The sequence below is a fragment of the Pristis pectinata genome, chromosome 35 (assembly GCF_009764475.1).
Source record: "Pristis pectinata isolate sPriPec2 chromosome 35, sPriPec2.1.pri, whole genome shotgun sequence".
NCBI classification, from domain to species: domain Eukaryota; kingdom Metazoa; phylum Chordata; class Chondrichthyes; order Rhinopristiformes; family Pristidae; genus Pristis; species Pristis pectinata.
In genome coordinates this window covers 11,985,212-11,999,753 of record NC_067439.1, presented here as the reverse complement: position 1 = coordinate 11,999,753, position 14,542 = coordinate 11,985,212, and the positions used below count along the sequence as shown (strand labels likewise).

The window sequence follows — 14,542 nt, the reverse complement described above, 5'->3', positions numbered from 1 at the left end:
ATACCCTGGAGGCAGTCTCAGACACATGCCGTGTCAAAAGTCCTGGTTTGCACAACAGCGTATGAGAACTTTGGCTGCTGCTGAACATGTTTATACACTTAGTGCAATACATTGAGTTCTGTATTTTCTTTGTCCAACTCGGTTTTGCACTGACCTTGCACTAATTTTGTATCCTGTATATACCATTTTTTGCACTATTTGTGCTTGCACAATTTTTCTGTCTGCGTTTATTGTACGTCTTCTGTTCTATGTATGCCCTCTGTTGTGTGAGTCTGGGGGAAACGACATTTCGTTCCTCCATGTGTTTTACAGCATATGGGTGAATGAGTTCCAGCTTTCCATTATGGAAAGTGTTTTGATGTCACAATACCAAAATTTCTGGCTCTAATTCTTAAGCCATTACCACCATTTTCTGTTCTGAATTATCTGATCAGAGGAAACAAATTTCTTTTAATGTTTAAAAATATTAAAAATAGCAAGGCAAATTTTGCTTCCTTCTACTTACTCCAAATTGTTTTGTTTGTTTCTTCAAACAAGCACTTTTTATTCAAAGTGCATGTCGATTAATGCAGGATTAGCGTAGCAGTTGATGATCAGCACGAACCCAGTCGGCCAAAGGGCTCGTTTCTGTGCTGGATCTCTCTATGACTCAATCAACAATCCCATCAGAAACTTAAGTGGCTGTCTTGCTTTCCTTACTGATAATCACAGGTATGTGATATTCAGAATTCTGAATAGGGGTAAGAAGGGAATTTCAAGCTGAACAGTTTGCAAGGGATCGATGAAATTAAGAATATTCCTTTAAAGGAACAAAAGGACTGCAGATCCTGGAATCTAGATGAAAAACACTATGATGCTGGAGGAACTCAGCAGGCCAGGCAGCATCCATGGAGAAAAGCAGACAGTCAACATTTCGGGTCAGGAGCCTTCTTCAGGACTGAAGATAGGAAAAGAGGAAGCCCAATATATAGGGGGAGAAAACAGAGCAGTGAAAGATGGACAAAAGAGGGGAGGTGGGGTGGGCACAAGGTGGAATATTCCTTTAAACTTATGTCCAAAACAAAACACAGAAAATTCCTTAAACAGATTTCACTTACTCTATGCAGCACATGCTAAACATTGTTCAGTATAAACAAACTTAGGCAGTACGCGCAATAAAATTGTTCAACACAACAAGATTAGGACTGTTCAAAGCCACACTGCTGCTATGAGTATAGGACAGGTACCACATAGACATGTTAGCGTTGTTGTGACTACAGTGAAATTTATGTGGAATTTAAATTCCCCATTTTTGCTTTCATAATTTTATTAAACATTTCACTGACCACACTCTGTTTCATATGCACATCATTCACAGAATGCTCGAGACACAAACCTGTATTGATTGTACAAAAAGCAAAAGAAAAAATAAATTTTGGTGGATGCCATTTTGTAGGCACAGTCTAAAAACCCGTGTGCAGATTTAATACTTGGTAGAGTACAGTCACAATGATAAGACAATCGGATTTCCCTGTTCCCAATCCCAGAGTAACTTTACCACGATTTAACTGTTGGCATGTTAAAAAAAAAACTGAAACTTGGGGGAAAAAAGAATGATTATTTCTTCACTTAACTAAAATGTGAAACAAAGCAATGACATAAGATTAAATCTGACTTTTCCATTGCATTCAAATTACGTTGGTACATCCAAAATGGTAGCCAATATCAAGGCATGTAATGGAAAATAATTATCAGTGTTCCATCTCTGTGCTATCTTTCATATCTAACCCTGCCAACTAAAGGCATTGGATAGTATGAAATTAACTGGACCGCATCTGGTAATAGCTTTCACTATATGCACAACCCAGGGTGAAGACGCCATTGATCACTCCAGCTTGGAGCGATGTGCCAGGCTTCTCTAGGTAACTCCCTAAGACAAGAGGGTGGGCCTGGAAATTAGGCTTGTGTTACTGTGGTTTGGACCGATGCCATAGTCTGCTTGTCAAGGATCCAAGGGAGAGAGTAGATGACTTCTGCTGTGATAGCTCAGATATTCGCTGTTTTTCTTCCTGGGTTTTGAGAAACAAAAAGCAAATAGTTAGCACTGTCAACAGACTCTTACTGGCATGACTAACTCTTCCAGTGTAACCATTATTTAACGTATGAAATGGGTCAGACAACCTGTGCAATCAAACCGCTGCAAACAATAACAGCATCAGAGTGAGATAACCTCCATTTCCTAAAAGTGTGATTAGTTGAGTTTTGGACAGAGAAGAGTACTACTCAACTCTTCTGAAAAGCTCTCCTGCTTGCCTGGTCTCAACATGGTCTTAGTTAAACACTGCATGAGAAAAGGCGGCTTCACCAACCATGTACCATTCCCTCAGTACCGCAGAGGCAGTTAGTTCTCAACCTGAAGAGCCACAGTTCACATCTGCCCACAATAAAGCAGAATTAAGTGACAATGTGGTAAGTTAAAGTAAAACTGACAATCAATCCCACAGGAATTCTGTAATCAAATATATTGCTTTACACAAGGGTTTCATACAAATACATATCTGAAACAAATGTGTGAAATTGGGTTACAATATGATGTGAGAAAAGCTGAAAAGCTGTTTTACATTCCAAGACAATTAACAAAACCGATAATTCGCTAAGTCTTTGGCAAAAAAAGACACAGAAATATTTTAGACATATAAAAATACTGCTGGGAACTTTCCTAGTGGGAGAAAAGGTAAGTCAACAGCCGTAAGGATCTATTGAGAACAGCACCGACAGCTGTGTAACCTCTCCATTGGCAAATGACATAAAAGAAACCAGTGAAAAAACACGTGTCTTATGAGGACCGAGGAGGAATCTGACAGAAGTACAGGTAGTTCTGCTATAATGCAATAGTTACATTCCTAAGAAACCTCGTGTCATTAAAAAATTGCATTATAGCAGAACAGGCTGCAGTTGCCTTCAATGCCCAGATTTAGGCAGGTTTTCCCGATTGTGATTGCACTATAACCAATGAGGTCTGCGTAATGCGAATTGTGCTGCCTAATCCATCAATTGTGTTATAACAGTTCGTGTTATGGAAACACATATTATAGCAGGACTACCTGTACATAAAGTAACAGCGGTCTGGACAGGTTGGATAATGGGAGGCTGAACCCATTGCTGGAGGTGTTGAGGACTAGAAGTCACATGTATAAAATAAAGAGGAAGATAACTAACAGTGACAGAAGGAAAAACTTTTTTTTACTGAGTGTGTGGTTGGACTAGGAATGCAGATGTGGTGAAGGCAGGTTCCACTGTGGCCTTCAAGAGGGCACTGAATAAATGGTGAGGAAAACTTTGAAAGGTTACAGAGAAGGGGCCAGGGGTTTGGAATTAGTGAGTCGTTGTGGTTGAGGATCCAACATGATGGGCCAAATGGCCTCCTTCTGTGCTGTAACCACGCTATGATTATACTTGGAGTGACAAAAGCATTGATAACAGAAGGGTGATTGTCAGATTGCCAGTCAAAAGATATCAGAAACATTATTAACATTAAAAAATGTGCTCACTTTTTATTGTAAAAACAATGTGGTAATTTGAGGTACTGACACAAACAGCTGAACTCTCACCTGTGCTAGAAGTTCTTGCCTTTTTTTAAATGCTTCAATTGGATCATCTTCGAGAGCATAGTTCTCCAGTACAGATCTGATATCTTCAACTCCACTCATTGCAATTGCTGTAATGAAAAATAAACAAACGAGTGAACTGAAATGCATTATACAATCAGAACGTTTCACTGAAGCATTTGTAAGACTGACTCTGAGGTCCTTCGATGGATCAGTGGGAAAATACACATAATCCAGATGTCAGGTCTCATAGATTATGGTAGTGCTGGTTTAACTAGCATAGATTTAACTAATATACGGGTTGGAACTATAAGTCGCCTCGGAATGCCTGTTCCCAAGGATGGAGAAAAATCAAGGGCATCATCAAAGTAACAGCTAGTTTCAAACATGTATTAGTCAAAGTATGGGAGCAGGTGTCTCTGCTGGAACAGCTAGGTAACGATGTGCAAGAGGAAGGAAAATAAAAGAACAAATTAACTTGCATCTATATAATGCCTTTGTTCCACATATATCCTAAGGTGCTTTATAATCAGTAGCTATAGTCATTGCTGTTATGTAGATAAATAAACCCACTCATTTTCACACAGCAAGAACACATGTACAGCATACAGGAAAACCAGCTTTGGTGGCATTGTTTGAAGCAGCAATTTAAACACCTTCTGAGTTTCATATATATCACATCAACTACACTTCCCTCGTTGATCCTCTTTGTTATTTCATCAAAAGATGTTTATCAAGTTCTCAAATGTTCTCAATCAGTGATAAGGATCTCCTTTGGAGGCATCACTCAAACAGAACAACGTCTCATAGAATTATGGAAGGACAAGGATGCTGGGGAAGTTAATACTCTTCCTTTTATATCCATAAAAATAGCCACTTGGGGTCTGTGTAAACATTAACCATATATCATTTTATGCACAGTCGTGATAAATGTGACAAGACGCTGTGCTGCGTGAGTGATGCCTCCAAAGGAGATCCTTATCACAGATTGAGAACATTTCAGAACTTGATAGAGATTTTTGATGAAGTCACAAAGAGAGTCATTGAAGGAAATGCAGTTGATGTGATACAGATGAAAATCCAGAAGGTGTTTAATAAAGTAAACATTAAAGACTTATCATCAAGATTGAAGGCCATGGAATTAGAGGCTGCAGCAGCATGGGTAGAGAATTGGCTAAGTAATAGGAAACTAAGATGGTGAAAGATTGTTTTTCAGATCAGAAGTGTACAATGGAGTTTCCCACGGCTCTGAAGATAGACCATTGCTTTTCTTAATATGTATTAATTGCTTTAAATTGAGTTTTCAGGGCATGAGTTCCAATTCCAAACCTGCAAATGGCACAAAGCTTGGAGGTGTAGTAAACTGTGAGGATAGATCAAGGAGATATGGCAAGTGTGGTGGAGGGGAGGAGCAGATGAAATTTAATGCTGAAATGTTATATTTGGTAGGATGAGAAGAGACTATATCAACTGAAGGACACAATCCTGAAGAAGTCCAAGTACAGATGGATCTGGGGTATTTAGTTCATTGAAAGTGGCAGTGCAGGTTGAGAAAATGGTTAAAGAAATACACGATTCTGGCTTTTGTTTAGAAGAGAGTACAAGAGCAAGGAAGTTACAATGGAATTTTATAAAACACTGACCTGAACCCATAGGGAGTATTATGCCCAATACTGGGTGCCACACTTTAGGAAAGGTGTAAAAGCTTTAGAGAGGTGCAGGAGAGGTTTACAAAAATGATTATAGGGATGAGGGACTTTAGTTATGTGAATAGACAAAAGGACTGGGATTGTTCTCCTTGGAAGAGCAGAGATTGTAAGGAGATCCAATGGAGGTATTTCAAATTATGTATGGAATGAAGTAGTCAGGTAGAGAGAAACCATTTCCATTGGTGGAGGGGGTCAGTAATTAACAACACAGAATAAAGGTGGTTGGTAAAGGAACCAAAAGTGATGTGAGGAAATACTTCTTTTATACCATGTATGGCTAGGGTCCGAAATGGGGTGGTAGTGGGGAAGAGATTAAAATTACAGCCCTCAAGGGGAACTGGAATAAATATCTGAAAGGAAAGAATTTGCAGGCTGTGGAGAGTGAGGCTTACTGGGTTGCTTTTACTTAAGAGCCAGTACGGATTAAATGAACTAAGTGGTCTTCCTTGCTGAACCATTCTCTGATTTGGAGGGGAAAATGCAACAGGTATAAAAGTGAAACTGCAGTCTTATGGTTGAGTAATGAGTCTGCAGGAAAACCACCTCACAGGCTAGTCCACCCCAAAGAAATGAAACAATTATCAAGCTTCATTTCACAAAGCTAGAGAACCACCAAAAGTGGGAAAGGTAATAATGGCGGAGGAAATACGCCATCAACCCTCAAACGAGTAAGGCCTTTGACGAGGTCTGATGTGTGAAACTGGTACAAAAATTTAAAGTGCATTGGATCCAAGGCAAGTTGGCAAATTGGATCCCATGTACTTTGGGTTGGGTTGGCAATAGGAGGCAGAAGGTGATGGTGATGGTGAGGCCCTGTTTTTGTGACTGGAAGCCTATGACCAGTGGTGCACTGCAGGGACTGTCCTAGGACTCTTACTATTTGACATATACATTAATGACTTGGATATGTATTCAGGAAGTATGATGAGTAAATTCACAGAGGATCTGAAAGTTAATGGTGTTGTTGATAGTGAGATTAGTCTCAGGTTACAGGATAATATTGTTCAGTTGGTGAGACGGCTAGATCAATGCCATAGGAGATATAATCTTGATAAGTATAAAGTGATGCACTTTGGAAGGACTCACAAGGAGAGGACACAAACAATGAATTGGCCTTGTGAGATGGTGGTGAGCCACCTTCTTCAATCTTGGCAGTCCTTTTGAAGAAGGTACCCCAACAATGATGTTGGGAGGAGAGTTCTCACATTTAATAGTGACAATGGAAGAATGGTGATATATCAGGATGGGGTGCAACATGAAAAGAAACATACAGATGTTGGTGTTCCCATGAACATTGTTCTTGGTGGCTGAGGTCATGGGTTTTGGAGGTGCTGTTAGAATATCCTAAGTGAATAACTACAGTGTGTTTTCTAGAAGATACACACTACAGACACAGTGTGCCAATCGTAGAGGGAATTAATGTTTAGGGTGATGGACAGGGTGCCAATCAACCAGACTGCTTTACCCTGGATGCTGTTGGGTTTCTTGAATATTGTTAGACCTGCACTCATTAAGTCAGTATTGCATTGCACTCCTGAATTGTATCTTATAGATGCTGGAAAGCCCTTGGGATTTTAGTGAATCACTTGCAATAAGAAATCCATCCTTTGACCTGCTCTAGTAGCACGGTGTTAATGTGGCTGGCTCAGTTGTCAATGGTGACCCCAGAATGTTGCTGGTTGGGAACTTGGCAATGATAAATGCATCTGAAGTTGAGGGAGGGTAGTGGAGATGGTCATATCCCGGCATTTCTGTGGCATGAGTCTTCATTACCTCATGCTGAATGTTATCCAGGCCTTGCTGTGTGTAAGTATGGACAGTTTTATTTGCTGAGGAGTTCTAAGTGGAACTGAACACTGAGCAATCATCAGTGGGCATTCTCTCTTCTGACCTTGTGACCAAACTAAGGTCTTTGATGAAGCAGTTAAGATGGTTGGGGTAAGAACATTGCCCTGAGGAACTCCTATAGTGATGTCCTGCAGCTGGGCGGACTGATTTCCAACATCCACAACTGATTTCCTTTGTGCAAAGTACAACTCCAGCCATTGGAACACTTGCCACCTGAATGCCCATTGACTTCAGTTTTATCAGAGCTCCTTAATGCCACACTCACAAGAAAATAGAACTCAGCTCCTGAAGCCTGCCCTACTCTTCCATATGATCATGGCTAATCTGCCCTCATCTCCTCATCTCCAATTTCCCATCACCCTTAATTCTCTGATCTTTCAATAATTTACCTACTTCCTCTTTAAATACCCCCAATAATCTAGTCTCCACACTTCTCTGCGGTAGACAATTCCAGAGATTCACCACCCTCTGTGAGAAGTTGTTCCCACTCACCTCAGTTTTATGTAACCACCCTTGATCTTTAACCACTATGTCGACTCATTCAAGATTCTCCCACTAGTGAAAACATCTCACTACCTACCCTGTCATTCCCCCTAAGAATCTTATAAATTTATCAAACTTCTAAACGCCAAATCACTCAGTCAACTACTGTCTTGATGTCAAGGCCAGTTACTCCCACTTCAACTCTGGAATTTAGTTCTTTGGACACTGTTTGGTCTTGGTGAAATCCAAAATGACCCTTGGTGAGCAGGTTACTGGAGAGGAAGTGCTGTTGAACAGCACTATCATATACAGCTTCATCACTCTGTTGGTGACTGAGAGTAGATTGACTGACTGGTAATTAGTTAAATTGGATTTAGCCTGCTTTTTGTGAACTAGATAAGTGAGTTTTAAGTGTAAACAAATTTAGTGTTTTGAGGATGCCAAATGATAATTTGTCAATGAAGATGGTTTCAAAGTACCTCTTATAATAACCTGCCATGTAAGGTTATTTGGGATTGCAAATGAATGTTTTTACAAGAGTTTCTTTTTTAGGAGTGCCATTGTTACAGATTTCACTGTGCCATAAATTGGTCCCATTTTTTATATTGGGTCTAAGCCACTGACTGTTGCAAATTCAAGATTTTTGTTTAAAATCTACAACTTTAAATTGGAAACCAGATACCAATTTAATCCAACTGAAAGCAATTACACTAAATACAACTGAGACCAGTGCATCTACCATCAATAATGTAAATTTCCTGCATGAAACTTTAAAGAAAAGCATCATCTATCCATTGTAAATTAAAGTAAATGTAGTGAACACATTTAAATTTCCCCCAACATAGACCTTTGTTGGGTAATGACCCTACAGGTGCTGAAGAGTTTTCTAATGCTTCAGGCAAGTAGCCATCTGTGGGCCAAGACATTAGATTACAGCAGAGTATTTGAGGATGGAGAGTATGACATTAAAGTCCAACACTGCTATCTCCCAACAAATAGATTGCTTAGTGATCAGAAGTAGTTAATCTGCATTATTTCCCCACAGCCTCACCTCATGAGATTCAGGTCAACTGCAGTTTGCTTATAATGGCATATGCAGATAAAGTGAGTCCCAATTCCTGACACAAATGGTTCTGCATCATATATGGCATTTTGGCTTAACTGACAGCACTCAGCTCTAAATCAGAAGGAATTAAATTTAAGCTATGCTCCAGGACGTCAAAGCCAAATTCGGGGAATGCTGCATTGTCTTCCTGCCTGTCCATGAGATTGAAAAAATCTCAATACACTACTTGAAAAAGAATAGAAATCTCTCTATTATCTAGGCCAACATTTTGCTCTTAACCAGAAAGAGATTAACATGTAATTTCTTGTACTACTGTTTTTGGGATAGTAATATGCACAAAATTGTCACAGTCATAGAGTCATACAGGATGAACAAAGACCCTTCAGGCCACCGAGTCCACATGGACCATTAAGCACCATTTACATTGATCCCATTTTATTCTCCCCACATTCCCATCAACTACCCCCAGGGTTCTAACACTCACCTACACACTCGGCACAATATACAGTGGCCAATTAACCTACTAATCCGCATGCCTTTGGGATGTGGGAGGAGACCAGGGCACCCAGGGCAAACAGACAGTGTCACAGGGGGAGCTGCAAACTCCACACAGACACCACTGGAGGTCAGGATTGAAGCCGGGTCACTGGAGTTGATGAGGCAGCAGCTCTACTAGTTGTGCCATGGTGCCACCCACCCCCATTACTAGTTGCACCATTGTGCTATCCACTAATTTTCCATGAGCCTCATAATAACAGTGATTAGATTATTAAAGTAATTCTTTGGCCGTGAAGCAATTCAGGACTTCCTCAGGATGTGAAAGGTGCCACATAAATGCAAATTTTACCTTCGCTTGCTAAGCCATCAGGGAACTTGGGATACAAGTTTAATTTCTTTTCTCCAAAATTACTGTGATTGGAAAATAAAGTTCCAAATTTTGCTGAGTTACCCAGGAAGAAGAGCGAGAAGAGTGTTCACAATCTGATAATTGCATGAAGGTCATGGATTGTTAACAGACTGGAGTCAGCTCTCCTCGTATCAAATTCAAAGTGAAACTTTAGATTACTCTTGCAGTAATTAATTAAGATCAACTGGAAATTTACATCTCCACCAGGTATATTACTTTGAAAGAGTGTTTCAATAAGAGGTTGCTCCACCAGATTCTATTAAGCCACATATCACAAGAACATTCCAGTGTGAATTCCTTTCCCAGACATCAGACATTTTTAGTTTTAAAGCCGCACAAATAGGTATTCTTATAGTAGCTTGCTGTTTCCTGTTCCTGGCTTAATAGCTGAGAGCAGCAATCTGTCTGAGGCTGGGTGAACTGCAAAGAATGGTAACCTCAGTCCATGCAGGCTGTATAACCTCTGATACTGATGTGCTTCACTAAAAAAAAGAGGGTGGCAATCGATTTTGCTGTCATACCCATTGAAAACAATGCCTGATTACTGAAGTTTTCAGTTATGGAAGTTATGGAACTCAAGAGGCAAATGTCAAGATAGGGAAGTAATAAAATAAAACAAAACCATGCAGGCTCTTCCTTTAATTCTACCTAGTCATTGGGAGTCCATATGCGACCTGGAGCCCTTCACACTCCAAAATAATATGGGCCTGGTATGTAGGTATAGAGACGTAGTACTGAAACAGGCCCTCAGCCCACTGCATCCATGATGACCAAACATTCACCTACATTAATCTTATTTTTCCTTTTGCTCTCTCAACTCCGCACCCACCTCCCCCCCTCCACCAACCATCCCAATTCTCCTGCCACTCACCTACAGTGGGAGCAATTCACAATAGCTCTTAACCTATCAACCCTTACACCTTTGGCATGTGGGAGGAAAACTGGGCTCCCAGGGAAACCTACGTAGTCACAGGGAGAATGAGCAAACTCTACACAGACAGCACCCAAAGTCAGGATCGGATCCGGGTAGTCAGAGCTAACCGCTGTGCCGTAGTGCTGCCAGCTTCTCTCCCAATGCCAACCCAGTAAGGACAGAGTATTCGTAAGGTCGTTGTGTGTGCCAAACACTTGTCACAAAAGTACACTGCCTTGCCAACCTGCTCTGCCACCATTCCCTTGTGCCTCTTTCACCTAGTGCTCCAAAACAACACCTGCTGTGTGATTTACCAGACTGGTTGGGACTGCAAGTGACATGAAAAGACCTAGTTTCACCAGCGATGGGTACTACCTGTATCAGCAAAATGGAAAGATTAATTTGCCACGGGCATCGTCCACATAAAAGGGAAGTGCGGCAAATAATACCTGTTTAGTTCTGAGACTTTCAGTGAATAGCTTCTTAAGGAGACTTTTGGTGCAAGGCCACCAAGGTAATTCACAACACGGAGTTTCATCCATTGGTAATTTTTCCAATACAGGCAATAGCTTGATAGAAAAGGGCATAACTGTCTGCAGCTAAGGCTTCCTGACATTAAATTTAACAACATAATGTAGGCTCTCACAATGCAATTTTAAACATGCCCCGAGTCCCTTTCAAACCTTGTGTCACAGCTTTTCTTTAGCCTCTGTGACCTTCTAACCTCAGTTCATTCAAAGGCACAACAAATATTTAACTTGTTCATAACTAAAGGAACCATTTGGCATTGTTCCCCCCATGGACCTTGGTCCTTGGAAGATGCCAGATGGCATCACTGCAGCTGCTAGCAGCGACATGATCTATAGTAAGTGGCATCACAATGGCAGTGCATGGTGAATGAGTTAATCTACATCAATAGTGAAAAGAGGAGGAAAAAAAAATACATTAATAAAACACAAAGGACAAATAACCAGATTGTCATAATTGACCCAAAGGTCTTGGGCACATATGCCTCTTGCAGCTTTCCTATGATTAACTGTTAAGGTACCAGTTGCAGTACTTATTATGGAAACTTTAGCTCATGTTTGTTCATACAGAGAGGTGGAGGCCAGCCAGGGTTTGAGGAGGGGTTAAGTTTAGAGTAACAAAATAAGATAACCCACGCAATTTGAATTAGTGGCACAAAGCCTTCAAGGGAATCTCGCTCGAGGATCCAGAGAACAAAACACATCATGAGACAGCAGGCAGATGGGAACTTACTTTTCAGGAATGCTGCAAGTTCATATAGGGTTCGGTCATCAGAATTTCCATCCCATTTCTTTAGTGCAATGCCGTTGAAAGGCTGGAGACGGAAAGCTTCTTTTTTACAATCTACAATAATAACTTTGGAAGGATCCCTGTTCAGGCAAGACACATCCTACATGAATGGAAAGAGAGAATATTCAACACAATTTCATTTTACACTGATAAATTAAGTGTCTCTGATGGCTGCCTAAGGCAGTACCATACCAAGATTTGATTCAATCTGTTCAGACAGTATTGGTGTCAGCAAGTAAATACAAGATCAGGCTTGACCACCATGCTTCCCAACTAGAATGATATGTCAGCCTCTACTGTATACATGGTGAAAAATTCTAACATGTGACCACTTCACAGCACCAGTTGACTTCTTCAGGAGTACAACAAAGAACAACCCCCTTCTGATGCTGTGCTGATTTCAGCAATCCATTTATTTATATGGGATGTGCATCAGGATTTATACTCCTAAAATAATTGTTATCTAGTAACCCCTCATCAAAACGCATGCCATAGTCATAGGGTCATATATGGATGGCAAGAATAATGCTGGATTGTAAATAATCTTCCAGAGTTGACTGGGTCCACAGCAGAACGAATGGTCACTTTGGGCAGGGAATTGAGGGCATTTAGTGCCTTTTGCTGCCAGACTCAGAAATAGGAGTGAAAAATCAGTCACGAGAGATCAGAGAAAATTGATTAAAATTTAAAACAAAATCCCAAACAGTCAGCATGAATTGCATATTAATAAAAAAAATATTAATATTGAAGAGACTGCTGCCACCATCTGTGGATACAGAATTGCCATATTGTTTAATCTAATTATTGCAAACCCATCTGCTCTCGAGAAGAGTAAATCAGTCATTATTTAACCAGAGACAAATACTAATAAAGCTGTTATGCGTCACCCCTTCATAACAGCATAACCTTCTAATTAATTACAATTAAATCTACACTCACTCCATGTACATTCCCTCTATATTAAAGGAACAGTTTGATGTCGTGCAGGGAAATCTGTCAAAAGTTAACATGTTTCCATTTTACAAATATCTGGTATTAAACCAAAGTATCATTAACTTGAATGAGGGCAAAACATCAGCTAATGTAAAACAGAATTTCTTTAATAATATTTGCACGGCACAAGAAGAAACTAACAGGATTATAGTTGTTACCATATTATGAACACATGGAGTATTCTCCAGCTTATTTGCTAACACTTAGCCTCGTAAATAAGAAATGTGGAGATCTGAATTTTATACATCACAGCTTAGATATTTGGCATGTGTCAAATTAGCTAACGAAAGAAGGGATAGCCGTAGGAATGAGGTATCATTTTATCCAATTTACCTGTTCCATTCTCCCTTTTATGACCTTTGCAACTAAATTCTGCCCTACAATCCAGCTGTGGTCAAATCTATAATATGAACACCACAATGATCTGATCCCCTCACTTTTTTCATTCTTGGCAACCTTTGCTTGTTTTGTGTACTCATCAATTTTGCGGTCATTATCTCAACTGTACTCCACTATAAAACATTCCAGTCTTTGGCTCCCTTCTATTTCTTCATGTCTCTTGGAGACATCACCCAACTTCCATATGTATGCCACCATGACCCAGCTTTATCCTAAACCATCATCTTTGATTCCATGGGAGTGGCCATGTCTTTCTAATGAACAGTCCAAGATCAAGTTGTGTATCAGTTTGAAGCTCCTCCATTCTTTCGCAAGACTAAATCTATCCCATTTAAAACTCAACATAAACTCCATATCCACATTCAATTCCTGTGACTGCGGGGTGTGAGACTAAACCAGATTGTACACATACTGTATATCATGTTGTTCAAGCTGAAATTTGAACAAATTCAGCCCAGCAACCAAAAATACTAGTACTACATGTGTCCCAATATCATCAACTTTGAGGCCATGAGGTTCAACAGGATGCTCATCAGCCTCTGAACTCCACCACCACTTTTCCATTTACTGCTTACTTAACCAGTGCCCTTTGTCAACCACTTATTGCCCATCTCTCAACACTGACTTCAATATTACACCTACAACTCCTCCATTTTCTCTCTCCACTTTCTTTGCAGCTTCACCCAGCTCTATATACCCATCCAACTCTACACCCCAACTCATAACTTTCTGCTCCTGTGAACCTGGAGAATTCATAATCTTCATTCTCTTCACATATAATTACTACGTTTAAGGGGCACTTAGGCAGACACATAGATAGGAAAGGCTCAGAAGGATACTGTGCTAATGCAGGCAAATGGGATTAGTGTCGATGAACAAAAAGGTCAGCATGATGTGGTGGGCCATAGGGCCTGCTTTTGAGCTGTACTACTTTATGACTATGCCTCTGACACACCACTGGATGCAGACATTGCAACCAACATAATCTGGCTTGAGATATTCTCAAATTCACTCCACTGATGTGAAAGTTATTACATTGTCTGAGATCATCTGCCCTGACTTTCCTCCCAAAATCCCTGCTCATTCACACCGCCAGCCCACCTTGCAAATAATTTTGATACCTTTGCTTTAGTTAAAGATGATACGTAAATGTGGTCTGCACAACTGAATTCAGCGCCCAAGCTAGAAATTAAATAGAATTTAAACAAATGGCGTAGCTGGCCTTTGGCAGTGATTATGCTTTAACATGAGCCTCCTCTCGAGCTACTCCATTTCATCCTATCAACATTACATTGCAGTTCTTTCAAATTCAAGTTTTAC

At 40.2% G+C, this 14,542-nt stretch overlaps 1 protein-coding gene across 2 annotated transcripts in view; it reads right to left on the bottom strand.

Annotated features, from left to right (window-relative positions):
- Positions 1–421: 421 nt before the first annotated feature.
- timm50 (translocase of inner mitochondrial membrane 50 homolog (S. cerevisiae)) overlaps positions 422–14,542 on the bottom strand; it is a 113,621-nt gene continuing 99,500 nt past the window's right edge. The window contains exons 7-9 of one of the 2 annotated variants that reach the window (XM_052044392.1): positions 11,774–11,930; positions 3,591–3,697; positions 422–2,048 (exon numbers count right to left, since the gene is read on the bottom strand). In XM_052044392.1, the coding sequence (XP_051900352.1) occupies positions 1,947–2,048; positions 3,591–3,697; positions 11,774–11,930 (366 nt within the window). In that variant the 3' untranslated portion in view covers positions 422–1,946. The remainder of the gene's footprint in view (positions 2,049–3,590; positions 3,698–11,773; positions 11,931–14,542) is intronic. The other variant, XM_052044391.1, reaches the window with a different exon arrangement.